Source organism: Syngnathus typhle, linkage group LG2 (genome assembly GCF_033458585.1).
Source record: "Syngnathus typhle isolate RoL2023-S1 ecotype Sweden linkage group LG2, RoL_Styp_1.0, whole genome shotgun sequence".
NCBI lineage: Eukaryota > Metazoa > Chordata > Actinopteri > Syngnathiformes > Syngnathidae > Syngnathus > Syngnathus typhle.
The window spans coordinates 12,675,373-12,699,583 of NC_083739.1; the positions used below are offsets into that span (position 1 = coordinate 12,675,373).

A 24,211-nucleotide genomic window follows, 5' to 3' on the forward strand; every position below is an offset into this window, starting at 1 on the left:
TCCTCATTGACGTTCAACTAAAACCGCCTATTCACAAACCCAAGCGGCAACTGAAGCCCCCACCCTACCCTGGCTTTCCTGTTGCCCGTTCCTGCACATGGGTCTGATTTGCTGCCTTATTAGAGGGTGTTTGCCTCCTGTAAATGAAATAGCCAAAGAGGCCAGTGTCCGTCCACTCACCTCCTTGTCTCTGGTCTGTCTAGACCACAGAGACAGTCCTGTCTGCGCCACACACAAGCCAAGCAGCGGGTCGACAGCCCCGATGACAGACGGCAGTTGTTTCTTCACTCCTACTGTACAATTAGTCAGTCGTAACTGTCACCGACATCGGTCAATCTCGGCAAAATAAAAGCGAGCGGCAGAGCGAGGATTTTCAGAAAGGCAACCGCCATGTTTACATGGCTCTAAATCTCCGCGCAAGGCCAAATGTTATATATATATACAGTCAAGGCTATCTGAGAAAGCGGCGGACATGGCCTCCGCAAACACAACCAATCTCTTAATCTGGCTCTGTTTGAACCTTCCTTTTCCCTTTCGTCCCCTGGACGTGTCTCAATTCTCAGAATGAAGCCAGTCCTTTAAACTTGATTAAGACATTTTTGTCTGTCCTCAAGAGAATTCTTAAAAAATACTTAAAGACCAAATAACATGTGCACTTCTTCGAGCCGTGCCAGAAACCCTTTCCGCTTGGAAATATTTGCTTTGGACGCCAGCCTTGCCCAGCACACAACATAGGCAATTATGGGAGCTATTTTAAACGGCAGAAATCTACTGACATGCGACGCCTCATTTGGAGGGATGAAGGAATCAGGAAATGAAACCTTCATTGATGCACTGAGAGTATGGAAAGAGAACTCCCGCAGGCCTTCTGAAGCTGTTTGCATATCTCACAGCTATGCTGTGCACGTGTAAGGGACTTTTGGGTTTGTGCACGCATTAAAACAACTTTTGCTGTCAAGTGGCTTCTCATTTATTTTCCTTGCCATTTTCATTAAGTCACCAACATTACTTGACATAATTCAAGGAAAACCTAGCTCGTTGGTAATGGTTTGGTCGCTCAAATGGATGAATCGGACAGCAGATTTGAGTGCAACCTGCCCACTGACTTACTTGAGAGCTCGCCGTCTCTCTCGTAAGGTGCCGTTCCGCACTCGCGACTGTCTGTACATTTCTGTAGGGAAGAAAAGAGAAGCCCGAGTCCATTTTAATTTGTAACTCTGCCGGGCTGAGAATTCCCCAGAAAGGAAACTTAACCTAGAGGCCTTCTCAGACTGGACAAATAGACAGTAATTTAGTTTCGCATGACGGTTTATTAAAAAAACAGCCTTGTATACACAGCAGATTATTGATGCAACGAGCGGTGGATAAGGATAAGGTTCCAGTAGTGATAGAGCCCAGCTCTCCGGGGGGAGAGAGAGAGAAAATGGAGTGTTACCTCCAAAGCCACAGTGCACTCAATCGCGCTTCTTCGGACCAAGAAAAGCAAGCAAGAGAGAGTGAGAAAAAAAAGATTTGTGATATTGAGAGACATATTTGGGGGGGGGGTGATTTATTATCAGTGGAACTCTCAATTGTGTTCTGGTCCTGCGGGAGAGCGAGGCCCCAGGCCATACCTTTAAAAAGGCCTTGCCGCTGTGTGCACTCGAGGTGCATTAACTTGGTTGCTTGTCACCATCCTGCAACCGCGCCGGCCGTCAAGTCAACCCCCCCCCCCCATCCCACCACCCCGCCGACCCCCCGCCCGGTCTCCCTCCCTCCTCCTCCACTCCTGCTTCCTCCCTTCAAACTGCATGCATTCCTCCGCCGTGGGGCTGACAGACACTCGTCATCAGCAGGTACTCTAGCCCAGGTGGATCGGGTTTCTCACTTGCCAGGGGTTCGTGCCGCATGTGCAATTTTATGGGTTAGGCATGCTGCAGTAGGCAGGCTGCCATTTCTGATACCTATTAGTGAAGTCATGGCCCCCGTCGACAGATTAAGACAAGCCCTTTTGACATTCCTATTCGCTGTGTTTAACATTGTATACAAATATACATCGATATTTCTCTCAAACTGAAATGAGATGAGTAAAGACCAACTATATTTTCTGTTTTGAACTTGTCACTTAAGTTTGTCTCGAGCATTCGATTGTTTACATTTTTTGGAGTCCACCTACTGGCTGTCTTGAATTGTGTCCATTCCAATTGTCCATACCAGCTCTTATAACATTTACTTGAGTATGTCACTCTATACAGGTTCAAAAAATCAATTACTAAATTAGAAACTGGGATTTATTGTTAGTCACAGATGATATTGAATTTCAGCATTGTGTGACATTATTGTTCTGGTTGTCCTGAGATTTTTTTTCTACAGTAAAATGAGTGCTTTGGCTCATCTGAGAATCAACCCTTATTGCACAAGGCAAAGTCTATAAAAGTCATTTTTTTGTTTGGTGTGGAAAATGTTATGACCTGCCACTTATGACATTCAAATTAACCCCAGAGGTACTTTGTGTTTACCGCATGCAGAGACATTGTGTTTGCTAAACATTATATTACGGCTTGTACTTATACTATATATTGGGATTTAACTCAAAGCATAAGGTCTGTCTAAGGCTTCGCAAAGTGACTGGAGGCTCTTAAAAAATATTCATCTGTTCTGTGTTAGACCTCTCTCTGTTCAAAGACTTGCTTATTATGATTGCGTTACATGTAGTTTTCCAGACTTTGGCAGTTAAGCAGCACTCGACGTCACTTTTGTTCTAACCTTATTGTATTAACGGTGTCTTGTACGTGTCTCTCTGTGTAGATGTAGACGAGTGTTCAGAGGGAAACGGCGGATGCCAGCAGATCTGCGTCAACATGATGGGCAGCTATGAGTGTCGTTGCAGAGAAGGATTCCTCCTGAGTGACAACCAGCATACTTGCATCCAAAGGCCAAAAGGTAACATATGCGCAAAAAGCACACAAGGACCCCAGTGATGTAAGCGAAGGAAAACGATTCGCCACAAAAACTTTATTGATTATTTATTCTAGAATATACATCAGGCCTACGCCACATCTTAAAGCCATTTTTACAATTTTATGACCACAATTATTTTCTGCTATACAATTTACTTATGCTGATGGGTAAGCAACATACGTTTTCATTCTGAAAGGAAAAACAAAAGAAGAGTGGTATAAATATATATTTTTTTTCCTTCTGAAACTTCACATTGAACCCATTCAATAATTGACAGCATTTGGTGCCATCGGCTGTTGGGAGTTAGCCCAAGATACTATGAATAGGCAAAACAATTAAAGGTAGCACTTAATGTTAATGCATGTTTATATTTACTGAAATAGAAAGGGAGTCACTATTTGTGTAGGCCTTGCGAGGATGTTTACAATACTTTTGACAACATCTTGTGGCAAATTATGTTGAACATTCTTCTTTAATTATTATTATTACTAACATCAGCATACCACAACAAAGAACAAGGACAAAGACGTTCCCACCATATAAAACAAGTGTACACAAAACAATCAACGTTATATCTGCACGCATACATAAAACACACAAAAGAATGTTAGCGCAACAACATCAAAATTGAGTCCACAAATGTCTTGGACAAAATTCAATCAAAGTCATATTACTAACATTTCTAACTTTTACCAGTTAACCACAAAATAATAACATAAAAACAAAAGAATTCTGTGCAGTACTCGTCGATGTTGTAGATCATTTGTGATGGAAGGTTTGATTCATGAGCAGCAGGAGGAAGGAAAGTTGTGAGTTGCTTTGCATGAGGAAAAAACACAGCAAACTTTTTATTTTATTTTGTATTATTAGCAATTTCATGTTTCTGAAGTTTTTTAATTAGTATTAGCAATTTTCCATCATAGTTCTGAATTCTGGGCCTTGGCCCATCAATAAACATCCATTGGTCATCTCAAGCACAAACCAGTTTTTTTTTGCAAGGCGTAATTATTCAGCAGATTCCAGCCCAGTTTGACCCAGCATTGAAGTGCCAGTCAATGGGCTCTGATGTTCCAAACTAGCCTGGATTGCGAACCGTGCATCTTGGAAGTCTGGGCTTTATGGGATCAGGCTGGCCCGGTGATCTGTCGCTGTTTACATTTCATAAAGGCAGTGTTATTTGAGTGGAGTAAAAATCTGGATTGTGTGTTTCAAAGCACCAATATGCCAGAAGGGGAGCGTGAGCACCGGGTCGGTTTGACAAACGGCTCGCTATTCCCGTTAAAGTTTCATTTTTATATTAACTTCATTGCTTCCAGATGAAATTCAGATCAAGCGATAGTGGAGATAATGTAAATGTAATAAAAGTCTCCCTTTCACTCAGATAGCAGCTCTTTCTGTCATTGTTTTATTGCTTTGAAAGATGACTTGCCTGCTTATTATTCAACACCTTCTCATTTCTAACTCATCCAAAGTGAACACTTAATAAGTGAAATACGAGTGGAGCTTAATAACTACCGGGAACAGTTCAAAGGGTGACTTTTAGATGTGAAAGCTCACTTGGAGACATGACGTGCAAGTAACGAGTACATTTATTAAAAAAGCCTTTGGAAATCATTATGTTATATGATGTGTGAACGCTCAAATTGAGCTCTGCTTCGGTTTATGCTCAGAAAGCACCTGGTTAGAGTTATACTATATTACGGCTTGGCTTTAAGTTATTACTTCCTCAGGACCGTGTGAGCTTTACCTTTGTGTTTACAGTAAGACTTTTTGGAAATGCTAGGCTTGTAAAGAACTAATGAACCAAGTGTTCTGTTTTTTTTTTTTTACTTTTGTAAGCTGAATATGAACTTTGGTCACCAGTAGCAAAGTATGGTGCGTGTTTGATCCATCTCCTATAACACAAATGGCAGCACCATCCATCATTCTTTGCGTTCAAAGAAGTAGAATCCTTGACGCTTGAACACTTGACAGCAACGAGCAACCCTTACAATTTAGATGTGACCTGTGTTGCTATTTTTTTTTTTTTTCTTCCCCCAAGTATCATCACATCATTGTGAATCTGAAGGAAATTGGATGGCATGATTGTGTCTCTGCCTGTGTATTGGACTCAAAGAATAGATTCACGCTCGACTTTTCTTCGCGAGTGGCTCAAGAACATAAATCCTTGAGAAAATGAAGTGATCTTTTCGCCTGACCAAGTAGGTTGAAATGCAACTCTCCTTCCATTCTACGGGATTTCTCCCTAACCCTGAGGGTGCAGTTTTCTCATAGATTTTACTGTTACCTTTAAAAAGACGCTACCTTTTCATTTCTTTCAGGAATAGATATAGTATTGTGAGCAAGCTGGCGAGCTGTACACAGTGGTGTCTGGCACTCTGGTTGCAATCTGTTTTCCTCGGCCTGTTAGCAAACACATTGAACCTGTGCCAATTAGGCAGCAGGGGTCTTCTAGCCTCTCAGCTAATGACTAGGTTGCTACAGGTCTGTCTCTGATTAGATTTGTCCCCCTAACACACATGCGCACACACACTAGCACACCCCGCAACCCCCTGAACAGAAATAACTCCAGCCAAACGAAGGTTCCATCGTCTCGCTGGCTAAAATGTAACAGTTCATATATTCTCTCTGACCATTCCTCCTCATGAAGAGATAAAGTGTTGGAAAGGCCAGCCAAGGTGCTTGGTGGTTGATAGGAATGACATTTAGGTCAAGAAAGGGTCCAGTGCTTTGGATTTGATTTAATGTTTAAGGAGGATAACAGGAGCCCTAAAACACACGCACTTTGTGTATGCACGTGCATGTGTGTGTGCATTTGCGTGTGTGCATTTGCGTGTATGTGTACGTGCGCATGTGTGTGCGTGTGTGTGTGTGTGTGACAGGATCCAGTGCACTGGAAATGGAGAATTTCAGACTCAGGAAACTCACACATCCATATTTTCTGTTTTGCACATTTATGAATGCAAAGTAGGGCAATTACTTGAAGTGTGCGTTGATGGATTGTTACAAAAGTCACATGAAGCAGCTAATGTATTTGTTCTCCTTTCCCCCTGCTGCTTATTTCACAAAATGGAAATCTTTTGAAAGTGGAATCACTTGAGTAGAGCCGCTTGAGACGTTGCGATTGAAGGAGAGATGCAATATTTAACATTTATCATATATATTATATATATATTTTTTCAACTCCTATGGGTTACACGTCTTGTCATCGCTGCGCATCCATGTGGCCGCAAGTGTGGCCAGCATTTCATATTAAGATGAGAAATAACCTAAAGTAGTGTGAAAATTCTCACCAGCCGATGATTACATGACAAAGTATTTGTGCTGGAAGAGGAAAATGATGACATTTTGATGTCTTTGAATTCCTGGACCATTATCGTCAACTGTCGGTGCTGGAGCGAAACTGGTTTGAAATGAACATGCATGTTGTCAGTTTTGCTGCATCAAAATGTTTTGTGGATCTTGGCTGAACAAGTATAGTCACCCGATTGTGTCTCATCTCATGATTTCTTAGTATCCGATTTTGGCAATGCTGAAAGGGACCAACATGGAGAGAAGGATGCCACTGTTGTGGGTGATATCTCAGGCAGCACAGGTAGTCACAAATATTATGGCTGCTATAATGTTGGTTGTGACCCGAGCGATGGCAGCAGGCCAACCCCCTAAATTTTATGAGGTATTGTGCCAGATATAGCGGAGGTATACGGGAGGAACCTTTACATTGGAGGTTGTGATGCCTCGGTTTAATATCAATACCGTATAAATTATTACTATTATCGGTTAGCAGCTTGAAGCCACAATTATCCGTTATTTTCAGAAATATTTCCGATGTGGCAGCACTTTGAGGTTAGTGTCAGTGTTGGGTGTTTTATCCCCCCAGGTAGCCGCTACTGTGGCTGGCCTTCTAAACTCAATGTTGCCAGTGATGAAGTCACTTATGAGTAAGATGCAGGGGTAGGGGGGTTCTCCGTGGCTAACACGCACTTTAGAACTAATACTAACCAGGAGGGATGTCACACTCGTATATTTTTGAGTTTCACAACTTTCATTATATATCTTCAGTGTTCTGTTGGCCCTTGTGCTGCACCTCTTATTAATTCTTTCACCACGTTTAATTTTTAACACGCACAACTCTATAGCTTTTATTTTATTCCTTCCTGAGACTGATTCAGACATGTTTTTATGACATTTAACCGCAGGCTGGGTTGTGTCTACTTGTGTGTGTGTGTTTTTGTGCCGGCCAGCCAGAACTGTAACAATGCGAGGAATTTTCCAATAAATGTGATTCCATAATAAATACTGTAGTTGCATCAGTTTTGCTTTACAGGGCCTGTGTGAAATGGTCTGAGTGATTGAAACATTTTTGTCTATTTTTAGGTGTTATTTATTTATTTATTTATGCTTTGAAGGAATGATGAAGTAATGTGCCATATAATGGCCAGTTTTTGTTCTTCCCATGATTCAAAATCATGCTCTGCCAGTAGTGCGAGGGTGTCCCACTGGGTGGGGGACTACCTGACGCATGTGTCCTGTTGGCTCTCAGTATGCCTGGCTGCCTGCCTGCATATTTGCCACAAAGCTGTTTTTACAAGTGCAGAAATCTCTGCTCCATTGCTCTGCAGCCCAGCCGTATAACCAGGCCCTTTTCCTGTTCCGGAGAAGTGGAGCAAACAAAAGGACACATTTCTGTCACCAGTCTTTCCCCCCCACCCTCCCCCTCTATTCTTATTGCCCTCTCACTGTGTCCATACTTCGTTATCTTACCATCATCCTTCCTCTTTGTCCACTTTCACAGGGTCTAGCCGCCCCCGCCCCCTTGAATAAATATACGTCGGTGGCTTGGGTTTTAGCAAATGCCGTCTTGCCTTGCCACTCCGTTTGTTGGACCTCAATTTAAACGGGCATCCCTTTTGCTTGTGGCTTTCTTCAAGGCTGAATCCTGAGGCTGGCCAGCCCAGCACACTGCGGTGGACTACCTCTGTGCCAGTGGGGTTTTTCCACTAACACTTGGCTGTCATGGCTATAACCAGCGGGCCAGACGGAGCTCTTCTGAGACATATTCAGCTGTCTGGCCCTTTTTGATTTCGGAAAGAATCTTCCTGTACAGTAACATACTGTACCTCTGCAGATGGCACACTTTCCTTTGTGAAAGGCTACGCAATTGTAGAGGGGAGTCCTTTGGGACTGCATAGCAAGGTGACCCTGATAGAATATGAGTGAAGACAAGAGACGCTACATCCCCAGCAGGTGCTGCGCTACAGTCTGTGACACAGATGGACAGAAGCACGAAGATGCAAAATGCATACATTATGCAGATAAACCTCAATGCAGACCTTTGCATTACACACAATAGGAAAAATGAGTTTGCAATTGCTGGCTGTCACAATATTCAAGACAGTTGAGTGTAAATTTTAATAGCCATTAACTTTTGCTGCTACTAGTGGCCACTTGCAAATTAGCATATCTTTCATGACTTAACAGCTTACATTTGAGTAATTTACTTAGTGAGGCACAATTCTAAAATAAAATATGTACTTTCAGCACTTTGGTGGCATGTGTCCACCATCATATCGCAAAGTATTTGTTGTTTCAATCAGAAAAAGGGCCAACCCGCTTCACCCAACCGAGTTCAAATTGCACGGTAGCACATAGACGGCTCCTCTCTTTTCATATCCCACTAGTTGCCTCGTCACTCAATGTGACCATCTGTCGTGCAGCTCGGCCTGACCGAACCCTGTTCAGCTCCTTTCCCATTCTTCTCTCTATGTGCTGACATTTTTATCCTTCTATTAAAACTTTTAAGGGCCCATTATCTAAAAGGAAGGAATGTTGCTTTTAATAGTGTGGCGGTTTCATACTTAGGCCCCTTCTTTTCAGTTCCTAACCAACCAGCTCCCACTAGCTGCTCAATGTTCCCCAATCCGTAGAGCATCTCTCCTCGGAGACGTCTGACAGCAGCTCAGTGTGGACCATGAACCCTCTTTTCACTGCTGCGAGTACTCAGAGCAGACTATAAACTCTTGGCATGCCTTGCGCTACTTCAGAGCCATTGTTTCAGTCTCTCGACTATGTGGTTCTCAGGTTTGAACAGAGCTTGCAGCGCCAACTTCAAAAACGTTTGCCGTCCTTGGATCCTTTGTTCCAAGATCTGTTGATTCGGCTTCTGAGTGAGCTTATATATATACCAAGCAATATAAGAGAGAGAAAATGTAGATGAATAAAAATTAGGGTTGAATCCGAGCAAGAACAGCACCACTGAGTCTCACAGTTTGTGTTTTTACAAATAACATATTGATTGGCTGAGGTGTACGTACAAAGATGTGCTATGCTAGTTTGATCTGAGAGTCCCATTCATCAGGATCAGAACATTTCCAACATTTCCAAGGAGATGGAGGAGCCGCGCCATAAGCTACATGAAAGGAATTTATTAGCTTTGAGTAGCGCTTCAGGTTCAGAGGTCACGACCTGTCCTGGGGAGAAAGAAGTTCCTGAGGGAAAGCTCCCACTTGTTTTCACGACTAATTGCAGTGTTCTCATTTATTTACATGAGATGGCACGCTCTTGCTTCCCCGCTCCTTGGTTCCGTTCAATCTTAACATGTCGGACTTGTAAATCGTGCCTTTGTCTGTTTATTAAAAGGTCTGAGCTTTATGAGTTTCCCATTGTGTATGGGCAAACATGTTGCTTTAATGGAATGCGGTTCATATCTTGAGTTATTTTTCCCTTTCACTTTCCCATCCGTATTCATATTAAAGGTTGTTTTTCTTTCTGCTTCCCATCATTTAGTAATGATAAAAAAGACCGAGCCAGTTCGACAGAACGGCACACTGTGGATGATAGCTGTGCTTGGCCCAGAGAAAAGGTCCATTGTGTCAACACTGTGACTTTTATTGGTCCTCGGAGAGATGAAGGCCTCGGTTCTGGCCCCAGACCGGCATGTTATTGATGGATGGGTCTGTAGCATTCGGGTAGCGAGGCTGTAAAAAAATGATGATGGGTTGGTGTGAGTTTTGGGATGCATAATAGAGCTTCAGAAAGTAATTTTCAGTCCGGTGGGGTTACTCGGATAGAAATTGAACCCTACGTTGGGTTCATGGATTTTGCGCTCGGTTTTTTTCACCCTAGGTCTTTAGAAGAGGCATAGATGAGGAAGAAGACCACTGAATGTCTCACCCTCCATACCGCCAACATGATTCACATAAGTTAGCGTATAAGCACTTTGGTTATTTATACATCACATTTATCTACCGTACTTAATAGGCTCGACAAATTTAAAAGCAATTACCGTAATTTCTGGACTATAAATCGCACCTGATTATAACCTGCACGAGCAAAAATTAGGGGAATATTTAGTTTTTCTTCATAAATAAGACGTACTAAAAGCCGCATGTGCACGTGAGTTATTTACAAAGAAAGACAGTACACAGAAAGCCTTTTTAATGTTTTAATAACATTCCTTAATATTTCTTTCCAAACACTCCCTGTGACAGGGCAGTAATGCAGGAGCAACATGGAAGTAACACCGCACAAATAGGGCTGGATAAAATAAAAAAACATATCGATAAAGGTCACTGAGACGCGGTGGTAACAAAGCAGCAACACGGTAGCACAGCACTAACAGGGCTGGTTAAAAATATATACCAGTAAAAGTCACTGAGAGCCGTCTTCATCTTCCTCCTGTGGACTGAAACCATCGAAGTCTTCCTCCTCAGTGTCCGATTGAAATAGCGTCAGATATACTTCGCCACACACTTTCAGTCCCTCTTTCGTTGTCACTTTTATGCATTTCTTTTAGCATTTTCCATGATGAGGGTCTGTTCGTGCTAATTTTATTCACGCACAAAGCGCCAAGTTACATTAAACTAGCGAGCTGTACGCATAGCTCCAGAGTAGACGTGACCAGGAAATAAAGAAAGAAAAGGGTGACGCAACAATATGTCATCAACAATAGCCCAGTGCTCCCTAGTGACCGGAAGAAACGTCTACAGTGCATGAGCAGCTGTAGTTCCTACGGTAAGAGCCAAATCGAGTGCCTTTAACTCAAAAGCGGCATCATATGCATTTCTTTTGTCCCCCATAATGAGGGTTTGTGTGTAAAAGCTTCCTTTCTTCAGTAATGTCCGTCTTGATCTCGTTCTGTCTCTTCTTTGTGTCAATTATACGGCACTATTTGCCTGGCGGATGGACATGCGATCACACACCACTCTTCTCCCCAGTGACCGTGTCACTTATCCCTTCGCCCAGCAAAACGGTGCCGCACAACAACGGATCACAGCCTTTTTACGAGTGTATAAGTGATCAAGTCATCACAAAAGCACGAAAAATCCATTGATACGCCGCTCCGGACGACAAGCCGCAGGGTTCAAAACTTGAGCAAAAAGTAGCGCCTTATAGTCCGGAAATTACGGTAATAACATTTGTCATAAATCACAGTAGATGGTATGTTTTGCTTTAGTTTTTGTTTCAACATATTCTTGCATTCCAATCAATAAATCCATCAAACCCAAGTACATTCTGTTTTAACATTTCCGATGAAATACAATATAAATACAAAACTATTATCAATATTGGAGGGAATGTGGAAATATTTGTATCATTAAAACATGAACTAAAGTTGGCGGGTCCAGGGCTGAAAATGAGTTTGGCTTCATTGTCGACATGGAAGTGAGAAAACTAACTATCTAAAATAACTAGCTCCACATCACACAAGCAAACTATCATACTGCATTACTGCAACCGGTACCCAAATGAAAGGGTTTTGAAAAGCGGCCTAGTACGTGTCAGATATTTTTGGAATCCTCATCAATGAAACTGCTTGAAAATGTGCGCCCGATCAAACGGAAGCACTTCTGACTCAAATAGTCAGCGTCTTATCGAGTCAGGTTGCATAAACTAGGAGATCAGAGTTAACGCAGGTTCTGGTGGCTAGAATCTATAAATATGCAATTAGGCCTGTTTCCGACATGCTGAGATCGTTCTCCCGTTGTAGCCCCTGAGTCGGAAAGTGTACGACAAGCACACGCGAGTCTCAAGGGTAACAACACACAAGGTTATACATGCTTTAAAAGGTTACAATGCACATGTGGAAATTATTAAAATCATAGGAAAATGTTGGTTTATTATGGAAGTCAGCCCTCCAAATGCCCTTCGGAGCGGCAGCGTATTTAATGATAATAGAGATGTCTTGGTGCTCACCGTCTCCCTTGTGCACCACAAGAGAAAGAGAAGCAGATGAGATTTGTTTGGTTTTTAATGAGCAGGGAAGCTGGGGTTTGTCACTTTGTCAGTGGTGGCACTGATGTTTTGCATCAAATACATCGGTCTTCTCCAGCCAAGGATGTTGAGAGAACTTGTGTACATGTAGGTTCCAAGTGGTAGGGGCGGGGGAACGGACTCATCTTTCCCCCCTTCAACAATCACATTTGCAGAAATGTGTACATGCAATCACATAAATATTCAAGTGCTTATACGTATGCCATGTATGCAAAGGTCAAGCTTCAAAGCGTATAAGTTTTTTTCATTGCTGATTACTTTTACGAATCAATTCATTTGAGGATCAGCTTTTTCATTTTCAACTTTTTCATTTTGTGAAGCATTTTTAAGAGGTTAATCACAAGGAGCTAAAGCAAGAGTTTTGTGAAACAAAAATATGACCACATGCCACTGGTGTCAAACTCAAGGCCCGGGGGGCCCATACGGCCTGGCACATCATTTTATGTGGCCTGCAAAAACAGTATGTGTCGACTTCATGTGTCAATACTAAAATTGCAAATTGTCTTAACTTTAAAAAAAAAAAAAGACACATTTTGTTCCCATTCATCTTTTCAAAATATTTTACTGGTTTTCGCTAGCCTCTGATTTGAAAACCAGTTGAACTTGATGACATATAAACATATACCTTGAAACCCTTATATAGTCTTATTTGTTCTCTGTTTGCACTCTCTTTCTATTTTCTTTCCTTCATGGTGTGCAGAATCAAGATGAGTTTTATCCTCTTTCTGTAGGCATCCCCCTTTTAATAGCCTGAAACAAGCGAGCATGTTCTAACAAGTGTTTGGAGCTGAGCAAAGGGCTGCTCTGCACGTCAGTCACCAACAGTAGGCATAGATGTGATTTTAGCGCTTGTGACATTTTTTACCCCGCTCGCCAACCCTGAGCTTGTTGTAAGTCATGCAAAGCAGCGTGAAATCTGTGGAAGAGTTAAAAACCACTCCGCTTTTGCTTCCCAGTACGACCAGAAGGAACAAAGGAGGGACCCACCTGCATGGACAAGAATCATGGCTGCGCACACATCTGCAGGGAAACACAGAAGGGTGGCATCTCCTGCGAATGTCGACCTGGATTCCAGCTCACGCGTAACATGAAGGACTGCAAATGTAAGGCACAACTCACACGCACGCACACACACACACACACACACGCACATGCATGAAACAGGGGAAGGATTTATTGGCTCCTCAGGAGAAGGTGAAAGGGGTTGGAAACCTGCCGATGATGGATAATTGCTCTCATTCCACACATACCTCCAGGGCCGATTCAAAGAAGACATTTATATTACATTAGCAGCGAAGAACTAATCTACTAAATGATCCTCATCAAGAAAAGCATGTTTGTCAAATCGGGAATGCTCATTTACACAACCTGGGCAAGTGTGGAGGTTACGCCAAGGGGACCGCTTTGACGGACAGCGCGCACTTCCTGTTGCTGTGCAACCAAGATCATCCTGTCAGAACCGGGGCCACGGTTGATGGGGGATTTGTCTGTGTTTGGACAAGGATTGGAGAAGTGTTATTCTATAGTTTTTCTGTGACAGCCCAGGAAAAGGGCAAAAGGGGCTGGGATGGTCGAGTGGAGACAGGATGGCGGTGGAAGCCTGAGCCGCTTGGTGCTCTTTTTCACTCTGTCATCACAGGTGTGTTAAAAGTGCCAAAGCCGAGGCTTCCTTCAGCAACCAGCGGAGAAATGTGGAGTTGAAAAGAAAAAAAAAATGGCAAAGTCGTCAATGTGTACACACACGTAGAACAACAAACGTCCGCCTCTCATACATCTCAAGGGAAACCTCGCTGATTTGCCGTGTTCAAGAAATGGGGCAAAATGAACCGCTGTTATGATCACAAGTTATTCTTGTGAGGTAATTCCACCTTGTGAGGTTATTCCACTTCACACTTGCAGATCTCGTTAAAAGTGAAATTCTTGTTGTAATTAATATTATAAATGTAAGTGTGACTTCTGAAACTTCACTTCAGATGTGACCTTGCGTGATATTTTACCCAACCATCCACCAAAACATCAAATGTTTTAGCCTCATTATTACTGTAGAAGATGCCACATTATTGAAGATGGCTGAGAAGATGCTTACTCTTGAGCAACTTCTACAGGGGCACAGTGGGAAAGCATCCTGACCAACTCAATCAGTCTGCTATGGGAATTGTACCGTAAAGGACTGGAAGTCTCTGCAGCGTGTCATTAAAAATGTACAACGCATCTGCGGCGTTGCCCTCGCACCACATATATGACAGCCGTGCCACAAGGAGGTCATGGAACATTACCAGACCGCACACATCTCCAACAGATCATTTTCAAATTGATTGTGTGCTCTTTGCTAGTGACGTGCAACTATGGGAATGGCGGTTGCCAGCACATCTGTGAGGAAACAGACCATGGCCCCAAGTGTTCGTGCCACATGAAGTTTGTCCTGCACACGGATGGGAAGACTTGTGTTGGTAAGTCTTAACACCTTTTTGCAAAAAAAAATAAACAACAGGAAGACAATAGAGTAGAATCCCAAATTAGTCAGTATAAGTAAAGTGATTTTTTGTTAGATCTGAGTGTATTGTGATGACTTGAAATACAGGCCGTAATAGCTGTGAGCCTTTTCTCCTGATGTGTGACATGCAAGGGTAAAAGGCTTCCACCGGCTGTGCATTTCCCTTTGCTGCTGCTCCAATAACCTCTCACTTCCTGCATCTGCTTTGGCTTCTCTTCCTCTTCCTCCTCTTCCTCCTCTTTGCTGGTCAGCTCGAGCAGTACCTCTCAATTTCTGCAGCCATGCAGACAGACACACACCCGCTCTTAGTTCCCGGGTCAATTCCTCCGCTGCTGCCCGTTGGGGATTAACTCGTACACCTGACCTAACCTTCCATTGGCATTTATCAGTGTTTGCCGCAGTTGACTGACGTTGAGTAAAAATCATTCAGCTCCCAGAGCATATTGAACCACTCCAAAGGGCAGTTTTATATCAGATGGAACCTTCGGGTGCAGAGCAGTCAAAGCGCAGGCCTTTGTGTGGTTTTTACAGTTGGCCTTGAGGAATTTGCACAGGCATTCGATTTTATGATAATAATAAGTTAAAGCATAGGGTGGTTCTTATTATCTTTATTTGTTAATCCAAGGCTTGTGAATGCAATAGAAACACCTACACACAGGAGGTACTACTATGCGAATCTTATGGCCTGTGTTTATGTTGGGTCAAACATTGGTTCCCGTTCAGAAGTTTGAGGACATTGCCAAAATTTGATGCCACTATTCCAGAAAAGGTTGTTGTGATGATTGATTGATTTTGGAAGGTGTTTAAGTTGGGAGCTCGGTTTGGCGAGCGGCTGATCCTCCTTACTACCGCAAATCCCGTAGAGGCCACATTTACGTCAAGCTCTGGTCAACCAAGCTTCCATTATCGAGAGGCCAACGGGATGCCACAATGTTGACCACAACCTAATTGTACATCTTAGCCAGGCCATTTCCAAAGAAAAGCACATGTGAGCAAATAGGAAGAAAGCAGTTTGTTAAAGATCAGATTACCCGTCAGAGTCAGACTCCACATTTCCTCGACACGCTATTGGTTAATGAAACCTCAGGTAACAAAAACACGCTGGCAGATGAACCCCCGATGAGCTACTAAGTGATGACGCAACTATGTTTCTACTGTGTAGTAACCGCGTCCCTTTAGCATACACAGTAAATCTTTTTTTGTTTGTTTTTAAATGAATACATTTCTTAAAATTATGGTAAATTTGACCAAATTCAAAGTATGCTATAACTTTGGCCAATGATGATCATTTGAATTTCACACACACTTTAAAAAATAGCATTCCTAAGGAAATAGATTTGATTTGTTTCTGAAATTGTTCCTATTTGTTTGACCTAAAAACAAGAAAAACATCTTGATAAGTGAGTTTTGCATTTAAAAACTAATCTTTTTACACACTAAGTTAAAAAAAAAAGTTCTTTCATTTACTGCAAATTTTAAGATTGCGAAAACCAATGTTAGCATCAGATCCCAGCCAAAGAGCAAGACTTTTTTTAATAGATATTTTAAGCGTAACCCCAATTACATAACGTTTAGTTTCAAGGAATAAATTGACTCCTGTTTAAATAGGATGGAATTTAAAAAAAAGCAAGCACTCAGCAGTCAATGCAAATTGTTGTACTGAATCAAGCTCGCTTGATCCTGCCCATGTTGTCACGAGTGTGCGCCTTAGCTTACGTCAGGCAAGGTTGGGTGTTTGCATCTTATTTCATGAAATACTGATTGTGGGTTCTGTGGCAGACATTGGCCTTCAGGTCATGTCTACTGTCTTTTTAGAAGTTATCTGCCAGTTTACCAGTTGCGTAATGTTATGCGTATTCTGCACAGTGTGTGTGGTTTGGTAACTTGTTTTCATACATCCGAATAACTCTTGATTAAGGATGAAACCTTTTGCTTCGTCGCTCTGGTAGAAGTCATCAAAAAAAAAAATTATAAATTAGTTTTTAGTTCATTTCATTCAACATCGTGTTTAGTGTTAGTATTTCACTAGTTGTTTTATTTTCTTACAGAATTTCTTGCCTGTAATATGCAAGTTTTACAGATATTTTTCACTCCAAATAAGAAAATAGGACCAAATTTGAACAAATGCCTATCACATCCAATTTCAAGTATTTGATTTCATCAGTAATCCGGTGAGCATTTGCAGAATTCAGATGCATGTCGGCCATCGTTGTCATTTAGATGTCTTTCTGACATGTTTTCTTTTTTGTGGTGTCTCTATATCCATTTTGTTAATACACCAAATCCTGCTCAGCTTGTAAGTGTTCTTGATCCCATTGTGTCTCGACCGGAGTCGTCGTTCGTTTGTCTTTTTAAAGTCAGCTGGGTGTGGAAGACATGCACTTTTCTTGCCTACACACGCAGACAAACACACACACACGCGCACACAAGCACTTTCAGAAATACAGTATTTGCTCAGTTCGAACTCCACAATCAGATGTTTGATTTAAACCGTCAAAGCCAGGTTTACTTTTGCATAAACTGTCTGTGTACCATGCTGGTTCAGATGTCAGAAAGGAGTGGCCATCATGTGGAAATGTTCACGCTGTTGGCAAATCATAAACATTCACAAATAGCAGGCAGATGCAGACATGCTCAGGAGTTCAGTCATCTAAAGAGTTGACACACACACACACACACACACACACACGTTATCCAAATACCCTCACAAATATACAGCGCATATCGAGCATGCAGACGCACGCATATTGCCCATAACGTAAACACATTTAGCTTTCATTTCAGGTGGTCTTATGTTCATGCTGGCATACTGCAGGCTGTGTGCCCTTTCCCCCTGGCTGCTGATACTTGTTTCTAGATGTTGCATGTTGAGATGGTGGCGGAGGGGGTGCAGGTTAGGTGGATGTGCATAGTTTGTAGTGTTTATTTCTTTCTCTTAATCTGGCACCACATATAAATGTAGGCAGTAAAGACTCAAAGGTAAGCGCGCTCCAAACCACACATGCGCACTTCCCTGTCACATACTCCATTACATTCAAGTCTGACCGCAAAAGCGAAGATTTGTTCCGATCCAAGTCAGAGAATTATGATAGGGCAATTGCTTTTCCACAGCCACTTGAATCCCAGCCCACTGAGCAAGCCGCTATAGAAACAAAGTTGTTTCCTTGTAATGGGCCGACATAAAAAGACAGACAATCTGGCATTACCTGATTTCGCCCCAAAAAAATGTAAAATGCTGGTTTTGAATTAATTATAGCCTCATTTATTTATACAAACATTATTTAAAACATTCACTTTATTACTGGTCCCATGAAAGTATGCATGAAAATGTTACAGCATTTAAAAAAAACAACAACAAAACATTCAAACACACTGTTGAGCCTGACCCGGATGTTCAAAATTGAGTCATTTGGAGGTCATGTCCACGTACAAATGTGGTCATGATCTGGCGATACACCGGACATCGCACGTTTGGTGGGAATTTGAAATGCTACCAATTTGTGTACAGTCGTATTTTTCTCAGAATTTTTCATCGTCTTTCCATGGGCTTGATGTAATTGGTGGCTGGGCAATTATGATCTGCGGGCCGATAGTTGTCATTAAGTCATTTTCAAATGCACTTCCTCACCAGATTAAAAAAAACACCATTTAAAAAAAATGGACAAAGTGCTTGCATCCTACAAAAAGCAAAAATCCACATATAATTGATGTCTATTGAAATGTAGAAGGAAAATTTGGGACATTGGGAGATTTTTCTGTAAACCCTAAAAAATCTTCAAAAAACCACTGATTAACTTCCAAAATGCATTTGACCATAAAAAACGTGAGTTGTCTCACCCCCGAAAATTGAAAGAAAAAAAAAAAAAAAAAAACTGGGGTTCCATGATCCTTACTTTCTAAAGATGTGATTGCTTCGGTAGCATGAAATTAAAGAAGAAACATTCACTGTTATAGAGAATTTTTTTAAATACTTTTCCCTACCTCTATTTATTGATTTATTATCGAGGGGCCACTCAGTGAAAATGTGGGCACATGCCACATGCATTTGCCCATCTCTAATCTGACTATTTTATTCCATGTTCGCGTCTAATAGCGTGTGGCCCCAAATATCCACCTCAAAGCCTATCATATACAAAGCACGTGTTTTCTGACGGTAGTACCTGCAGATAAATCTAATATTGTTGAGAAATTCACAGCATAACACAAAAAACGTCCGACACCACAATGAAACATAAAACACAAGTCGTCTCGTCTTTCAGCTTGCAGCACTAACCATTCCTCGCTCTGTCTGACCACGCTCACAATACTCTCGCTTCCCAGCAAACAGCTCAACTTACACACCAAACCACAACTACAATGCACTTTCCCCCCCCAAAGTGTGTGAAGCATTTATTTGCATGACATGCATGCCGCGCGATAACACCTTTGCCTTGAGATGTCACCTTCAATCGTAGTTCTGTCACGCTGCTGTTGCCAATAAGAATCTTCAAGATGCCAAATGTCATTTTCACCGTTTGTATAATGAGCCAGCTCAGAAGACATAATTCCTCCTCGTTGTGTTCCTTTTTTTGTGCTGTGAAGCTCAGATGATTTACGACAAAGAGCAACGCTGCAAGGTTCAAGTGTAACGCGGGACTAAAGTGGTGTTTTTGCAATGTGTGTGTGTGGGCGTGGGTGTGCGTGTGCATGCAGGGGAGAGGAGTGTCCAGTCCCAGGCAGCCCCACAGCTGTTCCCTAATGGTAAATATGTGTTCCTCTGACTCCTCTCTCTAGGGGTACACGGGTGTGGGGAAGGATAGGAAGCTAACCTCACAGACAACTATCAGGCCCACAGGAGGGGCATCATCCCTATGACCCTTGACCTCTTCTATCTTCCTCTTTCTTCTCTGAATGCCCTTTTTAATCACAACTGTTGCCTGTGTCAAACCGCACCTTTTTCAAAAACACAGCTGCAAATACAGTTCTTCTCGCAAGCGGTAGGAACTTTATAAAAAGATACCGAGGAGATACTCGAAGCCAGGTTGATGTGTTTGCACACGAAGGGTAATTTGCCACGCTCAGCCCCCCCCCCCCCATCTTTTTAAATGTGATGCCTTTAAAGACGTTTCTTTGTTTTGATCTGAGTGATCTGAGTGAAATGAAGCTTGCGCTATTTCCAACTCTTAGTGTAAGTGTTCCCCGAATACCATCAGCACAGCCTATTAGCTTCGGCGAAGGAGCCAATAATGAGTCCATGATTTGCACCAATACAAAGGAGGGGAAATAATAAGAAGTACACCATGTGTAGCAGTAGAAGTGGAATTAACTCAATATGGCAAAAAGGTATAGCTGAAGGTGATGATTGAAAGATTTTATTAGTGGACGCTAAATTGCAACTTTGAGCTAGACTTTTTTTTAGACGTTTTATAACTTGGCCCATTTGGAGGAAATCGTGCTTCAAAGTTTGAGCATTCATACCTTTGTCGCATATTCAGTTGAAGATAGGTTGAAAAGCAATTACAAATCATTCTATTCTATTTTTTATGAAAAGATTTTTAGCAGCAGTTGCACCACCAGTGAAAAAGCAAAAGCTAAATATTTACAGTGTAAAAGGGGCAATTCAATCCAATTTGTTGCACATGTTTTAAGTCAACAAGTACAGCAAACACGGGGGACCTCATGAAACTCAGAGTGGGTAAAGTCTTGCCAGATCAAAGAAGCTCATGTTTTAAATATATCACAACAGGGGCGGTGGGAGGAGGCTCTCTGAGGAGCAGACTGCTCAAGGTAGCCATGGGAGACAACAGCGTGTTTAAGTTCCTACCACCGTACGCGCATCAGCAACCACTTTTTCACAATTGAGTTGTCTGATTTATTTCTGGATATTGTGCCCTACTTTCTGCTATTTCTGTCCTAGAAAATAGAAAACATTAAAAAAGCTAGGCTGATTTAGTATCCCGCTTTATCACATTAATTTTGTGTGTAGATGTAGCCCATGGGAATTTGCTTTTTCTGTTGCACCTTAGGGGAACAGCTTGATTTCTTATCATGTGGTTTCTAACGACAGCTCCGAGACTGATCTGTCTTTCCGTCCTGTTCAGGGTCGCAAGGTGCTAGGGGGTCTACCCTAGGTGACTTTGGGTTGTGTGCGATCTAAACTGCAGCAGCTCACCTTCAGGCCGACATATTGGGAAATATCTGCCCGTTGTTAATTGCAGGTCCCGACCCGTTGATGCGGCTGGCGTGCATCCAAAACTCACAAAACCCGACACATTCCATTGCGAGTGCCTTTTCGCCCGTCTTCACTAAGCCAGAATGTCAGAAATACTTCTTTGCTCTCTTGCTGGAGATGTCTGGCTAAGCGTTTTAGAGGCATGTCCTGACACTGTCTTATCGTCATGTCTGCCAACCGTCTCCGCTCAGCATTTTGCAATTATGTGAAACCACAATGCTGAACTCTGTCCTGAGGGTTGAGGGCAGCAGAATCAACCGGAAGGCCCGCTCTACCCGCTGCTATCGGGTTGCACATCAGGATGTTCAGCCAGTTACGACACTCGACCGAATATTATCAGTGGATTACGAGAATGATCAACTCACTAGAGCGAAGAAAATGCGGTATTGTTTCTCTTGAAGATTTCGTTATCGAGAAACCCAGGGCAGGGCGACCCGCTTCATAACTGTTTGGAATGTTCATTTTTGAGTCAGACGTTCTTGGTCGGGTGTTTATTTTATGTAGCGTGTATCTGATATATTGACGTGTCATGTACAGCCTTCAGCAACAACATGCAATGTTTTCATCTGTTGTCAATGAGACGCCTATTAAACATCAAATGACATCACGCCAAGCACCTGTTTTGCTTGGATGTATCACTTGTGCCGTGTAGCTAAGCATTTTTTTTTCTCCGTGCCTTTTGTTTATTTTTGTGAAGGTGAATAATGTTAGCAATTGCTCCAGTTTGATCCTCATTTGAAATTACGGTGCTTGATTTTACAACCAGCAGTAAAGAACAGAGTAGATGAGGAGTTACCTCCAATTAAAGTAATAGTTACGAGTTGCTTTTGTTTGTTTGACCTTAGACGACTTTAAAAAAACAGCCAAAAAAAAAAAAGTTTGTTCACATTCAGGCTTCTTTGAGGGCACAATGCTTTTCCTCTGCTGTTACTGGAAATCACTGTGAAATTTGTTTTCGGCTCATCCCAGTCACACCGAACTCTGCCACCCGGGCTTGCCCCCCCCCCCTCTAATCAGCCTGGCCATGCAGCAACCAGGTAGCTGAAATTGTTATTTCTTCCCTCAAGCACCTGGAAGATTTTGTTACAATCAGACCAAAACAGGAGCCACCTCCGAAACCTCGTTTAGCTGTGTTTGCAACAGGGCATGACTTTATTGCTAACCATTTGCATTTTTACTATGAACCATTATCGCTCCACCGTCATCATTCAGCACCTGCATCCCAACTCTGTTCTGTCGTTTCTGTGTACAACTCAAACCTCTTCAGTGCTTCTCCTCTTCCTTTTCTTCTGACACAAAAAGCTATTTGAATCTAACAGTGGGCTCAGAGACATAAGTAGGTCAGAGCAGCATCGTTGATTTTGATGGCCGTTGTCTGTTTCCCCGCAGAGACCTGCGCAGTGAACAATGGTGGCTGCGATAGCACGTGTCACGATTCAGTGACTGGAGTTCGCTGTAGCTGTCCTGTCGGCTTCACGCTGCAGCCGGACCGCAAGACCTGCAAAGGTGACTTTTCGCTCGTGTTTAATATGCAGCCGCGCATTGGACTCCTTTAGTGGCGTGTGGGATTTGATTATGCATTTCAACCAAATGGCTTCATATTGAATCAATCACAGCAGTGAACACAGCAAGGACACTTCATTAATTGAATTGGTAGCGAGGAAGTCGACCTTCTAGTCTCCAGATCAAATTATTAGAGACGCAGATTCTATTTATGGTTTCATTAGGTAACATGTGACATAGTTTGACAGTTTGTCCTCAACTCTAATCCTTCACGCATACATTTCAAGACATTTAGGCCAATTAGAGACTTGATTGCTTGTGGTCCAACATGACTGCGCAGAACGTGGTCCATAATTACACGGTTGAAAACTATGCTTATACCCTCAGGTGCCGAGCCAGAAAATTTAATTCTGAGTTTTTTTTTTTTTTTTTCAGGAATCTATTTCCACATTTAGCCCGGTAAACAGTTTTATCACAGAATGTTTATCTGAATTTTCTGAAGAGTTTTATTTTCTAAATACCACCACCACCACCCCAAGGAAAAAAGCTTAGCTCCGCCAATGTTGTGACATGCCAGTAATTCCGCCCTTCAGCCTAACCCCTAAATTTCTGCTCCATCTGCTAAATTTTTACCCAAATGAAGTTTTGGAAAACAGTTCAACTCGTTCATGGACAGAGGCGTTTAACGACTGTCATTTTGCATTCCTAAAGAATGATCATTCGTGGTCCGTGGAGTCCCTCCAACTCAGTGTTTGAAAAGTTATGCTTTCCATAGCAAGTCAGGCTGGTGCAGGCTTAATAACCCTTCTTGCAGGAAGCCTTCTCGGATGAGAGGCAAAACATCTTCTAAAACAATCAATACGGTCCAGTTTCAATCGTTTGGGTGCCTCGAGCATCAGATGAGCAAGATGAAAGAGAAGCACAGCTCGCCTAACAAACCAAAGTGATTGTCGCTTTCAAGACTATCAACGATGGTTATTTGAACAGTCTCTAGATGCACTCGCCCTTTCAGTTTCAGTAGTTTTTGTCCCGGTACCAGCTTTCCAAGTCAAAAAGTCTTATTTATATGAACGCTAACAGAATAAAATAAGCATTATATCAGGATACTGAGGAAACAAATATTTTACCGAAAGACAGTGAGAAGACGCAGTGTCCAAAAAAATCATTTTCCTACAGCTTGGAATCGCACACTAACAACTAACAACAAAGTCCATCTTCTGCTGTTAGTTTGGTTTGAGGGGAAAGCGCAGGAAAATAAACGTGGGTCTTTGTGGGTCGGCCACTTCTGAAGAGTGGAAAAGATGATCAAAACGTATTTGGAATAATTATTCAAGATGGACCGAACGTGTTCCAAGGCAAAATACCATCCAGACAGAGATGGACACATGATATATTGATTGGGTATTGGCTGAAGAAATAAAGTGCCCACTAATCAGAAGAAGATGGCTAATGAGGATTTGAAGGCCTAGCTCAATTGTTAAAGCCAAATGCATTCTGCTTGCAGTATTTTCTGCTTAAAGAGATGAAAAGAGAAAAGCATGTTAAATGTAAGTATGACGTACCATGAACACACTGCCAATTTTTGTGTCTTAAGAATCCAGACTTTCAGTCCTGGGTATGTATTTTTATTTATTAAAAAAATCACATGGGTCTGAAAATGATACTTTCAATTAGGGCTGTGTGGCCTTGAAAAAAACTTGACTCTTGACATAAATTCCAAACTCTAATTTTAATTCACTCATGGCAAATGACAATGGTTAAAAACCAAACATGTTAAGCTTTTTTTTGGT

The 24,211-nt window shown here is 42.1% G+C and overlaps 1 protein-coding gene across 4 annotated transcripts in view; it reads left to right on the forward strand.

The window, feature by feature from the left end:
* scube3 (signal peptide, CUB domain, EGF-like 3) overlaps nt 1–24,211 on the forward strand; it is a 60,027-nt gene that overhangs the window by 21,430 nt on the left and 14,386 nt on the right. For 2 of the 4 annotated variants that reach the window (XM_061296971.1, XM_061296963.1), the window contains exons 4-8: nt 2,788–2,922; nt 13,170–13,316; nt 14,547–14,662; nt 19,375–19,447; nt 22,308–22,424. In XM_061296971.1, coding sequence (XP_061152955.1) covers nt 2,788–2,922; nt 13,170–13,316; nt 14,547–14,662; nt 19,375–19,447; nt 22,308–22,424 — 588 coding nt within the window. Of the gene's footprint in view, nt 1–2,787; nt 2,923–13,169; nt 13,317–14,546; nt 14,664–19,374; nt 19,448–22,307; nt 22,425–24,211 lie in introns of all 4 variants that reach the window. The other 2 variants (XM_061296979.1, XM_061296988.1) reach the window with 2 other exon arrangements.